This window comes from Solanum dulcamara, chromosome 12 (assembly GCF_947179165.1).
Source record: "Solanum dulcamara chromosome 12, daSolDulc1.2, whole genome shotgun sequence".
Lineage (NCBI taxonomy): Eukaryota > Viridiplantae > Streptophyta > Magnoliopsida > Solanales > Solanaceae > Solanum > Solanum dulcamara.
In genome coordinates this window covers 64,995,881-65,016,856 of record NC_077248.1, presented here as the reverse complement: position 1 = coordinate 65,016,856, position 20,976 = coordinate 64,995,881, and the positions used below count along the sequence as shown (strand labels likewise).

General features: G+C 32.7%; 2 protein-coding genes across 3 annotated transcripts; both read right to left on the bottom strand.

The window, feature by feature from the left end:
• Positions 1 to 5,943: 5,943 nt before the first annotated feature.
• Positions 5,944 to 8,622, bottom strand: LOC129877360 (60S ribosomal protein L11-1-like). Its single transcript, XM_055952859.1, has 5 exons — positions 8,522 to 8,622; positions 7,742 to 7,849; positions 7,602 to 7,644; positions 6,816 to 7,011; positions 5,944 to 6,294 (listed from the first exon to the last, which is right to left on the bottom strand). Exons 1-5 carry the CDS (start codon positions 8,522 to 8,524, stop codon positions 6,099 to 6,101), a joined length of 546 nt encoding a protein of 181 aa, XP_055808834.1. The 5' UTR covers positions 8,525 to 8,622; the 3' UTR covers positions 5,944 to 6,098.
• A 2,492-nt stretch (positions 8,623 to 11,114) lies between these two features.
• Positions 11,115 to 19,941, bottom strand: LOC129876593 (sec1 family domain-containing protein MIP3-like). Of its 2 annotated transcripts, XM_055952068.1 has the most exons (7): positions 19,758 to 19,941; positions 17,037 to 17,180; positions 16,196 to 16,345; positions 14,295 to 14,804; positions 11,702 to 13,240; positions 11,562 to 11,630; positions 11,115 to 11,356 (listed from the first exon to the last, which is right to left on the bottom strand). In XM_055952068.1, the coding sequence occupies exons 1-7, from the start codon at positions 19,803 to 19,805 to the stop codon at positions 11,228 to 11,230; spliced, it is 2,589 nt and encodes an 862-aa protein (XP_055808043.1). In that variant the 5' UTR covers positions 19,806 to 19,941; the 3' UTR covers positions 11,115 to 11,227. The 2 variants fall into 2 exon arrangements, with proteins under 2 accessions (XP_055808043.1, XP_055808044.1); XM_055952069.1 differs by lacking the exons at positions 17,037 to 17,180; positions 19,758 to 19,941 and having other exon boundaries at positions 14,295 to 14,800; positions 16,196 to 16,301.
• Between the last annotated feature and the right edge of the window lie 1,035 nt (positions 19,942 to 20,976).

Here is a 20,976-nt window from a genome sequence, read left to right as displayed (position 1 = left end):
GCTATTCTTGATAGGGAGGTCCGCAAGTTGAGGTCAAGAGAGATTGCGTCTGTGAAGGTCAAGTGGAAGAATCGTCCTATTGAGGAGTCCGCTTGGGAGATTGAGGCTGATATGCGTGGAACATATCCACATTTGTTCGTCGAGTCAGGTACCCTTTTCTACCCTCGCCCTTCTTTTGACCGTTCGGGGACGAACGGTGGGTAAATTGGTATCTGTTATAACGACCCATTAGGTCGTTTTGAGTACTAGGACCTTTTATTTCATAAGATATCCTTTCCGTAAATTTAAGTCAAAATTTTAAGACTATTCGATAACTACAGGTATTTAGTTAAGGGGTAAGTTTAGATAATTAATTTAATTAGTGGGCTAAATTGATAATTTAGTTAATATATTATACCACTTGTCCCATATTTATTAAAATAAGTTGTGGGATTTTACTATTATTTATCTATTTATTCATAATTAATTACCCTAATTTGTAAAAGAAAAGAAACGAAAGAACAAAGAGAAAACTTACCTGCGGCGTCCACGCGAGCGACAGCATTTAGGTAAGGTTGCAAATTGAGGTTCTGTAGCTATTCTTTAAGGTTGCAAATCAGTTGATTTCTAATTGTTAAGATAGGGACCCATATATATATATTAGTATATTACTTGATTCAATTTATTGGTTAAATAGCGAAAGCATAATATTAGATTTGTTTGGCAGCAGTTGAGTGGAAAAGTTAGAATATTATATCATTAATTATGGAGCACCGATGGAGATGTCCATTCCTAATTTATGAAATCCAACTATGACAACATGTTTTCCTTTGACAAAGTTGGCTGCCGTTTTGGGGTTCATATTAGCATTACTTTATTATTAATATCATATGAAAGTATGAAGGTAATATGAATGTAATCTGTGAACTCCAATAGAGATTTGGCGTGTTGTTGCCACTGGTTTCGTAACCAGTGGCCTCAATTTTAACTATCACTATATTGTTTTATATTATAAATCAAGTTTTGACATATTGAGATATGTAATTAAATATTAGGTGTAGTGTTTATATGAAATCCATCAAAGTTATATTATTTGGAGAAATTGAGGCTTAACCCTAGATTTAAAATTTAGGAATTTGATTATAGATTTGGATGGGTTATTGAGTCTAGGTTAAACATATATATAATATTGGTATCTACGGGTTTGTTTGCTTACGAATATTTTATACTTAATAGATTGGAAACGTGAGACATTGAAGAAAGGGAAATCACCGGTGAATTAGCTTGCTTTACTTCTGTTCTTCAATTGAGGTAGGTTATGGTTTTTATTCTACATCAGAGATAGACTCTTAATAGTGATTGATATTCATGGAGTAATATGTGTGAAGTTTACTACGCATTTAATTATTGTGGTTTGGATAGTTGATATGTTATTGTGATTGGTCTAAAATCCCGAGGCCATGAAATCCATAATCTTGAACTTGCCTTATCAAAAATGGTGTCTTGAATAAAGAAGGCGTGATGAAAGATTGTTAATGAAGGGGAATATAATCATAAGGAATGATAAATTAATTACATTTGGATCGGGTGTCACGTTCCGACACGGTATATTTGGATCGGGTGTCACGTTCCGACACGGTATATTTGGATCGGGTATCACGTTCCGACACAGTATATTTGGATCGGGTGTCACGTTCCGGCACGGTAATATTAAAGGAAAATAAATTAAAATTACTTAATGCTACCCAATCTCCAAAAAACTCATATTTCAAAGAGTGTGGTGTGGAGGCTTGAGTCCTCATGTGTGATCTTGATATTGTTGACCGGTTATGTAATTGTTTGTTGGTTGCCACCTGTTAAGTGTTGTTGTTGATTTCCCACTATTATTTTATGTATATTGATTTCTATTTTGAGTCGACCGATGATACCTACTCAGTACATGTTGCCCTGTACTGACCCATACGTATATCTTTCTTTGTTTTATTTTGTGGAGTGCAGCGAGTCTTCCATCGGATTCGACTCGACCTCAGCTCTAGTCAGTCTCCAATTCAGAAGATTTCAGGGTGAGCTACCCTTCTAGCTCGTGATGGAATTTCTCGGTTATGGCATGGTGTCTTTAGTTTTCGGACACATTTTGTTATTTGTTTATTCTGGTGTTTGATATTTCCAGACTTAGATTTAGAATTTAGATGTCCTTAATGTGATGACTTTCAGATTTTGGGAAACGTCAAGTAATAGATTTTAGTGGCTTTTGTTATTTCTGACTTTAATAAGATTCAGCTTCCGCAGTGTTATCGTGATTTATAAGTTGAATCGTTAATCTAAGTTGGGGTTTGTATCATTGGTTCTCCCATCTAGGATGTTAAGTGTGGGTGTCACTCACGGCCCATTTTGGGTCGTGACAAATAAGTGATAGTTTATGTATGAAATTCACACTTCCAATAGTTTAGGTATGAAACTCAAAAAAAAAGGATAATTTAGATGTATTTTTGACTCTTATCTCTATTAATTACAAGGACCCTATATTTTAATACAAAACAATATCCTAATATATGTGTCGACAATACAATAAAATATCCTATACAATTGTTTATAATGATTATGAACATATTCTTAAAATATCTAATCATGCTGTCGACACTCTTTCCTTGAATTTGAAACAAGGGACAAGAAGTAATTAATTAAGAGTGCAGTAATTATATGTGAAAGATGTTATACTTTACCAATATCGAGGGATTTAGCATTTTCACTAAAAGGGTTTGAAAAGATTTAAAAAATAAATATATATAGTGCTTAAGATTTGAACATAGAATATCAAGATGAATTTTAAATCTCCTAAACTAGTGAACCATCCTCTAATCTTACGCGGGGATTCAAAATTTATATATATATACACTAAAATTTAAAAATTACCCTTATATATATATAGTGTAACTTTTTTCTGAGGGGAATCGGGTAAAGAACCCTTACCTGCTTACTATATTTATTTTCTTGAACTATTAATGTGCGACTTCATGTTTGTGAATAATATTGTTACATATCGATTTACATTATAATCCATAATATAATAGGAGGTGTAAGTGTTTAATTTGAAAATATATAGGTTTAATTGAATTGGTGAGTCATATTATAATTAGAGAAATTCACTCTATTAATTAATCATACATTAATTCTAGTTAATATTTGGTGATAATATTACAATTTAAACAATTGATTACGTTTTTTTCTTCAAAGTAAATGGCTAATTCACATCAACTAGTTACATATATATTATAAACTATATAATATTATTATCAGACCCCATACGTACACAAAAACGTTGCTCATAAGTCATAACTGTAGCTTAAGTTACACTACCAAAAAAAAGGTAGAAAAGGGAAAAAAATAAAAAATGACTCATGACAACTTGAAATGATGCAAAAGACGGTCATCTCTACAGGGTATGTATTTACCCTTAAATTATTTTTATACCTTTTTTAATTTTAAAATGGCATAGATTTTTTCAAATTTTCACGCTGACGTTAGCACTCACCTTATATGATACTGATAGGGTATCAATACACCGACGGAGTATCACAAATGATTAAGCTCAGTCATATATGATATCAATATGGTATCAATATACCAATTGAGTATCACAAAGAATATATTTTCTACTAATTTAGAGTTTAACAAATAAGATTGTGACTTTTAATAATTTTTTCTTAATTGTTTCATTTTTATTTCTTAAAAAAAGAGTTCAGTCCTATATGATATCAATAGGATATCAATATATCGACGGAATATCACAGAGAATTAAGCTCAATCCTATATGATACCGATATGGTATCAATATACCGATGGACTATTACAGAGGATTAATTCATAGCAGCGATGCTGACGTTATTCTGATATAATGTGAGAAATAAGAAAGGAGAAAGTGGAATAAAAAAGCAAATAGTTTGAGTCATGGATCCACTAAGAATAAATAATTTGAATTGGATCCAATTTGAATAAATAATTTCACAATTGGATCTATTTTATTTACCCCACCATGTGGATTTTACTGGGTTGTTGTTGTTGTTGATCTATTTTATTTAGTTTTTCCTTAATAATATAGAGTTGACATTAAAAAAATGTATATAAAAAGGTAATTGAGAGAGAATTAAAATGGATAACCTAAATTAGATGTCATATGCTCTATTATTGTCTTACCAAAATGTTTTTATATTGAATTGACTATTGATTCGGAATTCGAAATTTTTTATTAAGAGAGTTTTAAAATACAAAAAAGTAAACACATAATGAAATCAAGGAGATTAGATATTTATTATCTTACAAACATAATTTTAATCTTATGTATTGTAATTTTTCGCTGATCCCGTCCTCCCAACCTGTTTGATTTTGAAGCTCCACCTATCTCAAACAATTCACTTCACTTTTATTATATATAATTCGAGCACATTTTAATTTAAAATTCAATAAATGAATTTATCCTAGACTATATATTAAGCCTAAAATAAATCAAAGTTCCAGATAACATGAAATGAAGAGGATACTTTGCACAGATGAAAGATTAATTTCTTACATGTTTACTTATATATAGTTGAAATGACGTATACCCTCAATATATATTACCTTAAAAATTAAACTCTTTTTTTAATTTGGAGCAGAAAATATTTGCCGGTAATTTGTACCTCGATAGCATTTTTTAAATGCATTTTTAGCTTCTAAATTATCAAGTTTTTTCTTCTTTTTTTTTAAACTTATAATGTCGTGTTTTCTATCTCGCTTTTAAAACCAATATTTTGGACTTATTAATAGAAAAAAAAATTATTTTGAAAATTGAAAAAGAATGAGAAATAGTAATCCAGTGTGACGCCCATGACGGAGGGAAAATCTCTAAAGAAGGGGTTCACATTACATTTCAAACAAATCACACATTCTACCTTAGAAATCTCATTACCCACATAATATAACAAGCAAAGATCAAATGAGAAAAAAAAATAGGTAACGACGCGAACACATTCAATTTGTTGTTACATAAGGCATAACTTTTTTATTACGCCTTTCTAGGAGCTCCAATCCTTTTGGCTTTTTTGGTAACTCAAATCCACAATCTTAGAGTGTAAGGTGAGGGGTGCTTATCAGCGGGTCACTAAAATAATTATAATGGGCATCTTGTTATTTCTTAAAAATTTAGTTTAAAATAAAATAATATGTTAATAAAATTTAATGAAAAAATTATTTAAATTAGCTAGACGACTTTCTAAGTGAAATATGAATAGTTGAGTGACTTTAGGTTATAAAATAAAGATGAGTGACTTTCTAAGTGAACTATTCAAGATTGATTAACTATCAAAGATATATATATATATATATAAATTTATAAATCATATAGTTGACATCAATAAATGCATAAAATTAAATAAAATGAAATTGGGAGAATAGAAGCCAATAACTTAATTACATATTTCATATGCTGCATTATTGTGGTACCAAAATGTTTTTATATGTAATTGACTCATGAATTTTATTACAACGTGCTTTAATCTAAAGTTATTTTTCCCACTCCTCCCGGTCCCACCACCACTAACCCCGTCCCCCTTTCAAATTCCACGTTTCTGAATATTCTTTTCAGAAATTAAAATTTATTTAAAAACCCTTTAGTCGACCTCTTTTTATTTTTAATATACTTCTCAAAAGTTTGTCAAAATAACCGATCTATGATCTCTTATATGCACTTGTTCACCTCTTTTAAATGAAGAAAAAATAGATGTCCATTTTTTACTTGATCAATTTAAAAAATAATGCTTCCTATAGTATTTTGTTATGGCTTCTGTCTATCAAAAATAACCTTCCAAATTAAGAGTAAGTTTTGCATATACTTGTCTTTTCAGACGTCAGTTGTGGTGTTGTTTTCATTTTGTTTATTTGTCCTTATGGCCATGTTTAGTATTAATGATATTACCCTCAATTCGAATCTTATTTAATTAGTCTAACCCACTATGGGTTATCCTTTCATTTTTTTTACCAAAATCGTTCATAGACTCCTGTAAGAGAAGTACATGTTGGTTTACAAAATGCATTAAAAAAACACTTGTTGGGGAGACAAACTGATCCAACACTGGATTTCCAACTTACTGAATGTTTGAGGATTTGTTGAGGATAACACCTTCATACTTGACTTGGAACCACTTCATTGAGTCCTCTTTTGTCACCCTGTGCTGAATTCCAACTCGAGACTTGCACCTACGACGACGAGCAACACGGTATCCTGGGCGCTCTAGGACAACATAGAAATCCATACCGTAGATACCGGTTGAAGGGTCATACCTGTAAAACAGATAAAAGAATAGAATGTCAAACAAAAAGCACAATCATTGTACAGATAACAAACATATATATACAGAGCATGACGCAATAAATCCTACGCCATATACACATGAGAAACGGCAAACACTGTTGAAGTTGAGGAAGACGCAACCCAAGAAAATCTTGAAGATGACTATGCTTTAACTGACCTACATGCTTAATTGCAGCTCCAGCCAATGTAGCTCGGACTCTCCAAAAATGTTGTCAACACCCATGATGTTGGATGCTCCAAAAAAATGCACTGTTTTGGGAGGATGCATCCAATGACATTTTTTTGAAGAGTCTAAGCAACATAGGCACCAGCAACATAATTTAAAGCTTAATAATCCATACACGAGCAAAACACACGAGATAACCACCTCCACATTATAAAATTAGTAACAATTCTAACTAATTATGTAGAATGTGAAAATACTCCAAATAAAAAGATATAGTGAATGTACTCCAAATAATGATACACAGTGAGATACAAATCTGCTTACTTAATTCCAAGATCGATATGCTCCTGGATACCAAAACCAAAACAGCCAGTCTCGCTGAAGTTTCTTCTCAACAACTCGTATTCCTTGACTTTCAATCCACTCTCAAGTAGCTGCATAGCTTTCTCACCCCTCACAGTGACATAGCAAGCTATCTTCTCATTACGCCTGATTCCGAAGGATCGCACAGTATACCTAGCTGTCAAAGAGAGAAATAGAGGAGACTAAACATCTTCAATAAAGAACGAGGAATAAGCACTTCATCAGTTAAGTCAACAAGCAACGTAATAAAACAAATCACGGGATTTATTTATTTGTATTTTGTGGAAGTCCAGATATTATTTAACAATTCAAAAACTCAGAGTTTCTCTAATTCATGCATATATAGGTCAAGAAAAACACGAATAAAGAAGCATACAACCATTAATTATCGGTTGCTTTCATGCTAAACACGAATAAAGAAGCATAAAACCCTCGATCTCAAACTAGTTGGGGTGTGTTACATGAATCCTCTATATCCATTCCACTACATATGAGCCTGTTTTCACTATTCATATAGGATACTGGTTACTCCCTACAACATGACATTTACACCTCAGCCTATATTAGACCACGCTATACAAAGCCTATTTATTTCAGCTCAAATCAGGTCCATTGAATTCCATTTATAAACAACTTTATGGAAATTAGACCACATTTCCACAGTACTAACGATGCATTTCAAACAAAGGTGCACGAAAATATCAGAAATGATAAAAAGGGAACATATTGAATGTTCAAAAAGCTCACCTTTGGAAAAAACAGGGGATTGACCACTTAGTTGCTCCAAAACCTACAAGTACAAAACAAACGCATTGCTGATTTCAATTTCTAAACAACAAAAATCAACTTCTAAAGCACCATTAAACACTATAGGGAATGAGAATAACCTTGGCCGCCCTGGTAAGTCTATCTCCGCTCTCACCAACAGAGATGTTGAGGACTAGCTTCTGAACCTTGATATCCCTCATTGGGTTGCTCAATTTCTTCTCTGACGCCTGCTTATTCAGTTGACGATTAATGTATGAAGATCAGTGGTTTTAGATTTTATGAAAACTGATTCTTACTTCACAAACACAACTAAATGTGTTCAAATTAGTCAGTTAGATTCGCCGGAAAATTGATTCTTAACATCATAAACACAAAATAATGGGTTCGAATTAGTCAACTAGATTTGCAGGAAATTGATTCTTACATCATAACTGAAACTTAATAGGGTTCAAATTAGTCATAGAGAATTTCAGAAATATTAATTCTTAACTAATAAATGCAAATTATTAGAACTTCAAATCTGTCATTTTTAATTAGCAGAATATTGATTCCATCTACTTAAAACACAAATTAGAAGGTGCATATTAGTCATTTACATTTGCAGAAAATTGATTCTTACATCATAAACACCAAATTAGTGGGAGAACATTAATCACTTAGATTTGCAGAAAATTGATTCTTACATCATAAACAAAAACTAATAAGTTCAAATTAGTAATTTACTTGGCAGAAAATTGATTCTTTACGTCTTAAACACAAATTAGTAGATCGAGCTTGGAATTTTACAGCTTAAATCACACAAAAAAAATCGCATTGATTAACATCTATTTGGTGGCAAAAATAGCAACATAAATTTACAATAAATTTTAAAAAAAATACTGTGAAAAATAGAAACTTACCATTGGAGCTTTTTTATTTTCTGTAGAAGGAGATGAAGAAGCGGCGGCGTAGGGTTTTGACAAGGATTTAAAGCAGATTGAGAAATTCTAATTTGGGCTCATTTTGGCTGGTTTGATTTAGCCCATTATATTTGGGCTTGGGCCAATGTTGTATTTTTAGGGAAACTTGCGCAAGTTCACTAGTTTAGGAATTAATTACTTAGATAAACTCTAGTTTGTAATATTATATATCTTATCAGATTTTGGTGTATCCAGATATGTTCAGATACATGTATATCGAGATACATGGGGTCAAACTTAGGTGTAATTTATTGTAGATACATTGTATTCAAATGGATTCACATGTATCTGGGATATATAACAACTCTCGTTCGCCTCTCTCGCTTCTCTCCCATCCCGTTCGACACTCTTATATGTATCTGATATCTCATATATATGCGAATTACACTAGATACATACAGATACATGAATTTAGTGTGATTCACATGTATATGAGTTACATAATGAATCTCGCTCGCCTGCCTCTCCATCTCACTCACTTCTCTCCCTTTTTTGTGTATCTGTTAGCAAAAATACATGTATTTAAGTGTATATTCATCAATATATGATAGAAACTCTTAATTAGTGGTAAGATACGTAATATTTTGAAAGTATAGGTAATAATAGTATATATGGTAGTGAAGTATGTCTAATTATATAGTTTTTCCTATTTTTAATCTTCTTCTTTTTTGAATTTGCGCTATGGGATCATTTGCACTTATATCAATATTTTGTGTTGGTCTTTTACTTATACCCTCGTAAAAAATAATATTTTTTTTGTAGGTGTACTTTTTTGTATTATAATATTGCACGAGTTATATAGAGACATGACTTCAACTTCTAAAGACCTTATGCATTGTTAAAGAGGAAAATTAAAGAGTAGCTCATTTGAAGAGGAAAACGTGTAATTTTTATGCTTAAAATGTCAGTTATTTGGCAAGTGTTTAGTACTCTCTCGACTCAATTAAGTGATATTCTTTTCTTTTTAATTTGTTTTATAAAAAAATGCTATATTTTTATATTTAAATATGATTAAACCTTAATCTTTTTATTTTATTATGTTATCAAGTTTTTATTTTAGTATCTCAAATTAAAATTAATATTAATTCTTCAATAACGGTCTTTTTATAACCACTAAAATATTACAACTATACTACTATTACAAACAATTAATATTTGGAAAAGTTAATTATTTCCTTATACAGTGTTGACATTAGGAATGTAGTAAATTTTCTTTTTAAATTTATAAGTTTTTAGTTAAATGGAGTAGAATTTTGTGTGATATGTTAGAACTTTAAATTAAAGTACTTAAAACTTATTATCTACCAATATATTTTTTGATAACAAGAACCAAGGTATTGTATTACCTCAAATGACGAACGTTTTATCAACTTGAAAAAATATTTTTCATAAAATAATAACTATTTGCCTACTAAGCTATAAACTATAAATGCATATGAATATCTAGTTATATAATAAAACAAAAAAATTAAAATATTCGACTCTTGAAGGTGTAAAATAGATGTTGTAGTGGCCTTGTTTTTAACCTACCGGATGAGAGATGAAAACACTAAAATTAATAAGGGTAAGAAAATTAAAATCTTACTTTAAATAAAAGAAAGAATAAAAAATTTAATTCGACAACAAATTCACTAGAAAGTGTGAAGAGTGTGAAAAACTTTCAGTTGTATACCAGAAATGATATTTACAAGGGTCCAACTAAAGTGAAGATTGATACTATGGAGTGTCAAGTACGGGCTTTGGCATTTAAAAAAAATCAAGTATTATTTGATGAAAAATAGTTGGGGAGTAAGTTAGAGTTATATAGAAATAAATTTTGATGGGTGGTTCATGGTTGAGTTAACTATTTTTGAGGTTAATATTTTAGAAAAAAGTGGAGTTTCATTAAGCCAAATTAGTTGATTGTTATTCTTTTAAAAATTTGATAGAGAATGTGTTTCTTTTTTAATCAGATTTGTCAATTTTAAAATAACAATCAGTTATTTCAAATTTGGGACTATTATAGACTTTATCTTTTGAATTGTTTAGTCACGAGTTACTCTTTTTAAAATATTCATCAATATTATATTTATAACCATATCTTTTTTTTAATTAACCAAAATTTGGTCGTTTGACCATATTTAATGAAAACGTTGCATTGCATAATTTATCTAGAATCTATTATAGGATAGTAACTCCATAAAATGGAGCTATTTTAAATTACTTAGTTAACTACTTAGGTATTTTATAGTTAACTTTCACTTTGTTGGTGAGAGTTTGATTTTCATCTTTTAATTTCCTCCCCATCCCCTCAATTATCAAAAAAATGTATCTGATTCACCCTAATAATTAGATGGCAACTCATTTAAATAATAAGTCGAATTTTTTAAATATGTTATACTCTAGGTTTGACCCAGTTAAAATGGACAAATAACTTGACGATTGTACAATTAGATTTCAAACCATAACAAACTTAGGTTAAAAATGAAGTAGTTGAATATTTTGATTGTTTCCTTCGTATGAATTGCTTCATGTGATCTAAACTATGTTACTGTTTTTCTTTAACTGTCATTGTGTTTCATTTCTTTCATCCATGGAAAATTCTCACATTTAGACAGAACTTGTCACCTTAAATTTACATAACAAAACCAAGAAAGTTACACAAGCTTAAACACAACAATAATCACCCAACAGTAATTCAAACATATCGTTAGGTGTAAGAAGAGTTGTTCCGCCTAAAATTAATTCGACTTCAGGCCTGCTGCTCTCCGATAATGCCTCCTGAGCTTCTCGAACCTATTGGTTACAACAAGGAGGGACTGTTAATTCACGTAGGATGTACATTGTATTCGCGAAGTGAGAGAGAAAGGATAATAGTATTTCATAGTCCTTTACCCTATATTCATAGCAAGTTCATTAAACCAATACGAAAAGCAGAAACATAAAATGTCCAGGAAGCAGATTAAAAAACGCACTGAAGAAGGGTTCAAGGAAAACAAACCTCGACACCATTTATGCCACCCACAACAAAAACTAGAATAACATCGTGATCTGCTAGACTTGGTTTCGCCTGCAAAGTCCAGAATCAAATCAGCAACTTAGACTAGCAAAAGAAAATATCGATATCTAGTTGAATCATACCTGCCCAAGGCCGAATCTCCCAAACCCGCTTTTGAATAGTCTGCCAACAGTAGATGAATGATACTCTAAGCCAGGTACTTCATGCTTAGCTAGCACCCTTGATAGCACTTTATAAAGTAGTCCTTTGTTTGAGTAAGGATCATCATTGAACTTACTCAGGGCTTGTGACCACTCTCGTAATGAAATATTCTTTTTTAAGCTGGACAATTTGTGAAAGAATTTGAAAAGATTATCCACCCGATCACGTAACTCTAACTTTAATTGCATGTCATCATACACTTGCTCTTTTCTTTTATCTTTTCCAGAATCTTCATCACCCCAACTACCCCAATCGTCATCATCAAAATCAATGCTTTCAGTATTAGAAACATCTTCCTTCGTTTCTTCTGATTTTCTGTTAAAGTTGGCTTCTAGATCCTGAGTTAAACCTTGCAGAAACTTTAATTTCGCAACTGTTGGGTTCTCAATAATTGCATCAACAATTGCTTCTTTCATAAAATGTTCCTCTTGCCAAGAGAAAGGACCAACGGTCCCAGAAGATGGGAAATTCTCACCTGCCAATATATATCCAACAACTGTGAGTAGCAGAGCATCTTGTAGAGTAAGAAGCCCCCGTTGAGCGTTCATCTTATTATTTCCTTGTGAACTAACTAAAGCAGTTTTATTTATGAGATCACTAATTTGAGCAGCAAGACTCTGGCTTGTGTCCCCAGCGTTTACGTTCAGTATCTTCTCAGCACTGTTAAATGCATCCCATTTAGCACTATGTGATTCATCTAAAGCAAATAATGCTGCTGCTGCTAGCTGGATGATTCCTTTGTTTTTCACCAGAGATGACTGGCTTTTAGCTAATGCCTTAATCATAGGCTGCAGATCTGATTTGGAAGCATAACCAGGACGGATTTTTGCGTTCAATGATATATTTTCTCGACGTAAACTTTCCTGCAGCCATTTCTTGATCAGTACAGCCCCATCTTTCGTTCTTCGCTCTAGTATGGCTTCTAGGTATGGTGTTCCATGAAAATTTTCTGTAGAGATAAAAGAACCACAAAGAAGGTCACTCTGAAAATCTTGCGAGGACATTTCACTACCAAGTTTAGCGCTAAAATTCACCAACTCAACCATTTGAGAAGTTGAGTCTCTCGAATTCCAACCACGGAGAAATGATTCAATGCTTTCCATCAGCTTAAAGTTGTCAGAACTTGAAGTATCCTCTCTTAGGAAATTATTGAGTGGTATCTGAACGGTGAGGGGAGAACGTTGCAAGTAAGCAGGGCCAAGTTTAACCTGGCTTTGGGAGCTTTTAGCTTGACTTAAGGACGACATCCGTTCTCTGTGAGGCAATGATGAAAACATTCGATCCACAAGTGAATCTCCATGACAGCATGGAGTAAGAATGTCAAGAGTGCGGTCAATGAGTAATAGCCCTGCAGATCTCTTACGTCGACCAACATCATAAAGACTTGACATGTCTGTCAGAAGCTTTCCAACAGTTTTTGAAATATCACCCAGGGAAAATATCTCAAGTTTCAGGTCCATCTACAAATGGGATATTTTAGCTTTCAAAATAAAGGCTGAATGAGGAAAAATCTAAAACAGCACACATAAATAATACAATTGCAATTCAATGTATCAGTTGTTCAAGAGCCATATTAAATTATTGCGATACATTTTACTTTCTAAATAACAATGTCCCACTATTTATCTTTTATTTCCCCAGAAAGCCTTAACATTGTGTTTATCCTCTATGGCTCTATATATACTATTAGAAATTGCTCAATTTTTTCCTCCATTAGACTTTTGGTCAATTCATACCCTTACCATTAGCAAATTGTCTCATACTTTCTCTTGCCATTAACAGAGCTCCAACATGAAATTGGTGGACTCCACGTGTCCAAATTTACCCCTCAATTGACTATTGTTTAACATTACCCTCAGGTTTGAGCTCTGTTAGAGTCAAGGGCAAAAAATGAGACCTTCCTGATGGCGAGGGTAAGATTAGACAAATCTGATGGAAAAGTTGCTCAATGTTGGATAATACAAGGCAATTTTTCCCTTTTTAAATAAAGAACATTAGTTTTATCTTTGATCTGTTATTATTAATTTAATTCATCTTGTAAATTAAAATCAAATATTCAGTAGAATGCAGGCTTATTCCAGCATTTTAGGCTTGCATAAGCATATCTACGGATATACAAAAAAAAAAGCAGATCTTTTAGGAATTTCACCAATTTACAACTTTATAGCTAAATGGCTGTTGCTGTGTTTTGTTTTTTATATGGAATCCAACAACTACTGTTTGTTATATGTGTGTGTGTGCATTTTAAGAAAATTACCAACTATATAGTACTTTGGTATATTCCAAGTAATATTCAATACATATAAATGGCCCGTGCATTAGGTTTGTTCCAAGATAGAGATAATGTCATCTTAAACACAAGTTAGTGAGAAGGTCTAGTCAAATTTCACTGCCGTTGTGGATAAGAAGGGGGCTAATTGGAAGACATCATTCTTATTTTCAAAACATGAATCATGATAGAAGAGAACATTAAAATCCATAAAGAAATTTGCAGACAAGTGAAAGCATGATTACCTTTGCCGCCAGATGATAAAGAAATTGAGCAGTAAGAGTTGCCCCAGCAGGGACATCCTCACCATCAGCAGTTGTCCCAGTACTTATTGGAGGTAACCCAAAGCTTATAGAGTTATCATGTTCAGCAGATAGGTGCGCTTCGGCAACTGATCCTTCTGAAGGCAAGACAAAGAATCTAGTTGAAAAAGGACACAAGACCAAAGGGAAGTGATGCACAGAAACTTTCAACTTTTTCCGTACATCTTCTGTCCGGTCAATTACACTGTCTTCATACAAATTCTGTGCACTTGCAACAGAACTGAAATTAAGAGTCTCCTCCTCACTGGTGGTTAATTGTGACCATCCTGCATCTTCAGCGGATGTACTTTCCTTTACTGTACTTTCTCCAGCATGACTAGAGTTCATCAGCGACTTTCTGGAAAGCTCCTCGTAATCTTGAACTAGCAAAGATTCATATTCGTGATATGCATCCGGTCCTAAAGGTGATTCAGGATATGCTGAATGACCTGTCTGAAATAAGTGAATTTGGACATGCACTTAAAATGAGGTAAACATAAGACATTGTAGATTGATCGTACAAGAAGCTATTAAACGACAATTTCCTATGTCCATTGGGTGGGAATGTCAATGACATATTTAAGCCCTGACATATACCAGTAAAATAGATAACCTTGAAGTCATTGCAGTAGGACGAGTCCAAAAGTACTAGACTAAATTTCTTAAAAACAGATAAAAGAACTTTCAATTCACGATGCAGCCTTCTTTGATAGAGATGTTTCTGTTGGTGAACAGAGAGTATTTGATATGAGGAGCAACTCCAGTGCCGATATTAAACTTATTTGATACCAAATGATACATTAGTTTCATCAGGGTTTATTAACGACCTGATTCGCACCTAATAGAAAAGTGACACGGTGATTACAAAGAGACAGACCGTCAATAACAAGAAATCGGTCAGAAGAAAGAAAAAAAGGTTGTCCTGGCTATAAGTAATTTTCTGTTAAATCTGTAACTAGCTTGAAAACATAGCCTTAGAAGTAGTCTAACACTGAGTTCAGTAAAAATAAACAAATTAGGCTATAATTGTGGTGGCCGGCAGATCTTATCCAGAATGGGGAAGCCACTGGTGGGTGAAAGAAAATGTTTTCCATTGAACCTTCATAATCCATCCTGTATTCTCTGCCGAACCCCCCTAAGTGAAGGTAATATGCTCAGTACCTTCACTTAGCAGAGATCAGAAGCTTTCTTTTGTCCCACTAAGACCAAGAGGACAAGCAAACCTTGGCCACAGCATATTTCAAGAACAATATGACTATCCGTTCATTCACAATCAGTGTACACAAAGACAAATATATCTTCAAATAACATCTAGTAATCTCGCCTTCAATTGATTTATTCTTTTGTTTCACTTTTTCTTTTAAGGGATCAGGAAAGAGGGTAATCTGCACAAAATTCTGGACGAGCATACATATAAAAGTTAAAAACTCTTACAGTAAACTATTCTATCTTCACTGAGACATATATACTGAGTACCAACTAAGAAAGATCTGCATGTCTCCCATTTTTCCAAAAGCTTAAAAATGATTCAGACGTAATGGGTGGATATATGTATATGTCTTTTTTGATAAAGAGTAATGTGGTTACAATAACAGCATACCCGGTGTAATAAAGAATAATGTGGTTGATGTAAGCAAAACATCAGGTAATAAAACCAATATATATCACGTATCATTATCGAAGTTAATGAGTGAAAATCTCATCTTGACAGGTTAGAGTCTTGCGAAATACAACCAGATACTCCATTTCAATCAGAAAACAAATAGTATGATCAAATGTTCAGAAACAACAAGTGAAATATACAGAGTGAAGAACATTTATCTACGAGCACAAAAAGTACCTACCTCCGAAATGCATGTAAATATAGCACAGCTGCACACAGTTTGAAGTTCACTCAGACAACGTAAAATGTATCTATGTGCATCACTTAGAAGACGTGACGTGATGACAACAATTTTCTTTGCAGGCCCAGAAGCCGAATTCCAATCAACCACCTACAAGGAAGACATTGAAGACTGGTTCAAATAAAAGGTAGATCAAAAACTGGAAAAAAAAACAAGAGGCTCTTCTTGTATATATATATATATATTTATAGTAGTTTTTCTTTTAATAGTGGTAAGAATTTTACGAACACTTCCATTCCTTAACATTTTGTCCAATAATCTACTGCAGATGCTTACATGCCAGCTATGTGCATGATTCACAGCAAGTGATAGATTCCTTAACTATTTTCAAGGAGATTCTTTGTTAATATAAATTGATGTTGAGCTTACAGGTCTTTCAGTCCAAATACAGGCCAATGTTTTTTCTCTGTCTTTTATTAGGGGGAGGTGGGGGCGGAGAATAAAGCCTACAACTTATTTTTTTCAACTCTTAATGAGGACTTTTTTTTTTCACAAGAGATTCTTAATGAGAGTTAGCAATTCTTCATGAGAATTCAAACTAAATATTTATAACCATACTACATTTAAGACACATAACATGCAGTTTTCAAACACAAATTACTTCTCCTGAAGTGGAAGCATATAACATTTCCTTTTTCAATGTGAAAGTGAAGGCACTAGCCTACTACTTACTAAGGTACACATCTGTGATTATGCAACTTAAAATATATCATGATGTCAACTAAAAGAGAAAACACACACCAAATTCCAACCCAACTAAAATAAGTTTAGCTATTGATACCTTACCGAGAGGAGGCATTTTCTCCAAGCTGCAAATGGCATGTGCTCCAAGCTCCAAAAACAGAGAGATTGCTCCAAGAAATTCAAAGCTTTCAGTACACCCTGCATCCAGATAAATTGTGGCATCTCTAATTTCATCTGACATCTGCAAAAAGATATAGAAACTTTATTTAATTGGATTACTATTCCCCTAAATTCAGGAGAAAAATCAAGTTAAAATCATTCACCATGCTGCCTTCAAATAAAAGTTCCAGTGACTACACAAGTATAGAAGTGCCTTTTGCTTATTATATAGATTAGTACAGGTGAGGACTAGCTCACTTGGTGAGCTCCCTGCCTTCCACAGTTGAGGTGGAGGGTTCAAATCCCATCAGTAGAGATAGCATTCTCTTCCCCTTTCCTCCTCTACCCCTCCCCCATGTAATAAAATATTTTTTAGAAAAAAGTACAAAGGTGAGGAAAATCAGAGGAGATATAACATATGAATAATACTCAACTATTTTGCCTCCTATAAAAGTAGAGTTGAACAATAATTCTAATTTTCAGGATATTTTATTAGCAGAGAAAGTAAAGAAATTAAAAATTAAACCATTCATAATAGACCAAGTTCTTTCTATAATCTATCATAATAACAACAGCAAGAACAACAATTACTACGCCTCAACCCCAAACAAGTAGGGATCGGCTATATGAATCTTCGTTGTCCACGTTGCTCTATTTAGGTTTATTTCAGTATGATATTACAAAAAATAAGATTAAAAATAAATTAAGAAGCACTATAAATAATATTTTCTACAAAAATATAAATTTATGATCGGACTAGAAGACTCCTCGAAAACACTGGACATAAAGTAAGCACACTAACATGCCTAAAATTTAACAGCAATTATACCAACTAACTGGTATCACTATATAGATCTTTTTCTTCCAATACGCCTTATTTTTTGCTAGGTCTGCATGGGTCAAAAGAGATTGTAAATTTTTCGAGACAACTTCCTTCCATAGTTCCATGTAATTTAAGTTCTACCTTTTTATCACCATAGTTCCACACTTGTAGACCCGTGTATCTGGAGGCCAACGTAGGACATGACCAAACCACCTCAAGTGATCTATGTGTTACTTGCACCTTCTGCCAAATGCTGTCATTTTTAATCTTGTCTATCTTGTATGATCGTCCATTAATCTTATCATTTGAATCTTCGTAACATTCATTATGTGGATATGTTTCTTTTCAAATTTCTATTGGAAAGAAACAACATTTAATGAATATGACCTTTTCCCCTTCACTTTAAGTATATGTGAACTGGAGTTCTCTCCGTAATTAGAAGGGAAAAACATGGGGTATCAATGTTGTTCCTTTTTAAACATAAGAAGACAAATAAAACAACAAAATAATAAAAATTGGAGAAGAGATTGTCGACCTTAGATACTTCTACAGATATAATCTACCATCACACGTTAACAAGAAAGTATCCTTTTTCCTTCTTCCTCCTTTCCATTTAGTTTATCACATAGTCAACCAACTAGGAAACCTCACAAGCATAACATAAAGTAGAAATGTAAAATCTAAGTGTCGTGACTTCGAAGTTCTCACTCAATCTATTCTCCAAAGTACAACAACAAACCCAGCGTAATCCCACAACCGGGGTCTGGAGTGGGTAGAGTGTATGCAAACCTTACCCCTAACTCGTAGAGATCGAAAGGTTGTTTCAGATAGACCCTCAACTTAAAATAAAGCATTTCCAATCTATTCTCCAAAGTATTATAAATTTCAGGCACTTTAACATCTCTGTGTGTGGCTTAGCGGCTGATAAGACTGGAATGAAGATCACTAGAATCCCCACAAAATCAAAATTTAGGTGATTTTTCTGCATGCCAATTACTTGCTTTGTGTTTGTGGGAGGATCCAGGTACCCAATTGGATAGTCGAGTTGCTCTAGGTGGACCGAATGCCAATAAACAACAAAATATATGATTTCTTTTCTCAAAAAAAGAAAAGAATTGGCCATTAGCTCTGGCTACATGAAATTTTCCAAGCACAAGACTATCAGTCCGTGTACTAGTGTACAAATTATGATGAGTGCGGAATGGATATAACCAAAATCATGTAGCCAATACAATTTAGTTTGGGATTGAGGCGTAATTGATATTACCAAAATCCTCATGAAACAAAGAAAATTTTGATCTATTTAGCATGGTTAGACACTGCCACACTGGCCTAAACTCTTTAGCTATTTTATCTTGTAAAGAAATGAATCTTGGACCTGACTCGTAACAAAAGCTAGAGCCAAGGATTGTCCAAGTCGCTAGAGCGAAGGATTGTCCAAGTCCATATAATGAGTCTAAATTATCCTCATTCCACTAATGTAGGACTTAACCCCTGCCTCACGACCAGTGCAGGACATCTGTATGAACAATTTAATATGGTGATCCAACATCGATAAATCATAAGTTGGGACGGATTTAGCTATGATAACACATAACGAATAGATCTTTGGCCTAATTCAACCCAAAAATTAGCTCAAATGAAGTATTGGCCAAACCATATTAAGGACACCCCTTTTCCATCCCATATGAGACTTCGGCATTTTTTTTAACTTCTTAGCTATCAATTCCTAAAAATCATTTCCTCCCTGAATTCTAGCTATTCAGCTCAACCTTCAAAGCAGATAAATTTGTGAATGCATAATTTGATCAGTAACAGAACTGAGAGAAGACTCACTTGTCTAATGGAATCCATACAACACTTGATCACATCAACCGTAGCCATAATTCCTCTCACGCGACGTAGACGGTGCCGGAGCAAGATTAAATTCCGGCGGAGGAATTCCGGCGAATTTCACTTCAATCAATCACCGGTGCCGGATCGCAACTTCGCTGGACTTCTAATTGGCTCTCTTGATTTGAATAAGGACGAAGTGCACAAATAGCCGCATTTAGGACCTCTATTTAAGTAATAGCCAAATTCTAAAAAAATTACGGTGTATTTGATTGGTAGAATAAGAATAATAATTTTAATTTTGAAATATTTTATGAGACTGTTTTATCATAGGTTTGATATTACGGTGGATAAGTTATTTTATATGAATGATGAAATAAAATAATTTTATAAGATATTTCAAAAGTATAGATATTTTGACTTATTCAATATCACATATTAAATGACCCTCTTAAAATTTAATTGTGTCAAAATTTAATTTAAACATATGAGACTGCATTTATTATTACAAATTTAAAGTTTCAAACTTAAATATACAAGTAATTATCAGCCCTCCTATTTGAAGTTTAAAAACTATCAGCCCTAAGTTTGAAGTTATAGCATTTAAGAGTGAAAAAGATAAAAATATTTAGAACATAATTTAAAGTTTTAGTTGTCAGGAAATAATAGTAAGATTTTTATTTTTAAAAAAAAATAGATTTACAAAGTTAGAAGTTTTTAATATTAAGAAATTCATTATTCTAAGAGCTTCATTTTGCAATCTCTATCATGGCAACATATAAAATTATCTTTTTTAGCAAAAAAATCAAATACTTTTAAAAATGGGATAATTCTAAACATCACTTATAAAAGTGAATATTTTATTGTAAATTATGTCTCAAAAAATGTACGATGATTACATGATATGCTATTTATTTATTTGTTGATTAAAACAATACATAAATATCACTTCAATTTATCGGGCCTAACTTTTAAGGAAATTATATTAATCCCTTAAATTATTATAAAATAAAATTATTACGTCATTTATTGTTGACATGACATGTATATTGTATTTACTTCATTTAGGTATGTAAATAGCAAAAATCTTTGATTAAACAGCATTTATATAGAACATTACAATCGAGTTTATATGTTATTTTTCTAAATATGTACTCTTTCCCTTATTATATCTATCTCCACTTTAATAAATTTTAATTCCCCTCTAACATCAAATTAACCA

Bases quoted from the DNA above. Each gene is read 5' to 3' on its own strand.
- LOC129877360 (XM_055952859.1), bottom strand. The intron at 7,012-7,601 runs GTGAGCTTTTTG...TCTCTTTGACAG, and splicing joins ATCCCCTGTTTTTTCCAAAG to CTAGGTATACTGTGCGATCC. The intron at 6,295-6,815 runs GTAAGCAGATTT...TCTGTTTTACAG, and splicing joins CATATCGATCTTGGAATTAA to GTATGACCCTTCAACCGGTA.
- LOC129876593 (XM_055952068.1), bottom strand. From the start codon at position 19,805: ATGGCTACGGTTGATGTGATCAAGTGTTGTATGGATTCCATTAGACAA. The intron at 14,805-16,195 runs GTAGGTACTTTT...CACTTATTTCAG, and splicing joins TATTTACATGCATTTCGGAG to ACAGGTCATTCAGCATATCC. The intron at 11,357-11,561 runs GTTTGTTTTCCT...TGTAACCAATAG, and splicing joins GTGGCATAAATGGTGTCGAG to GTTCGAGAAGCTCAGGAGGC.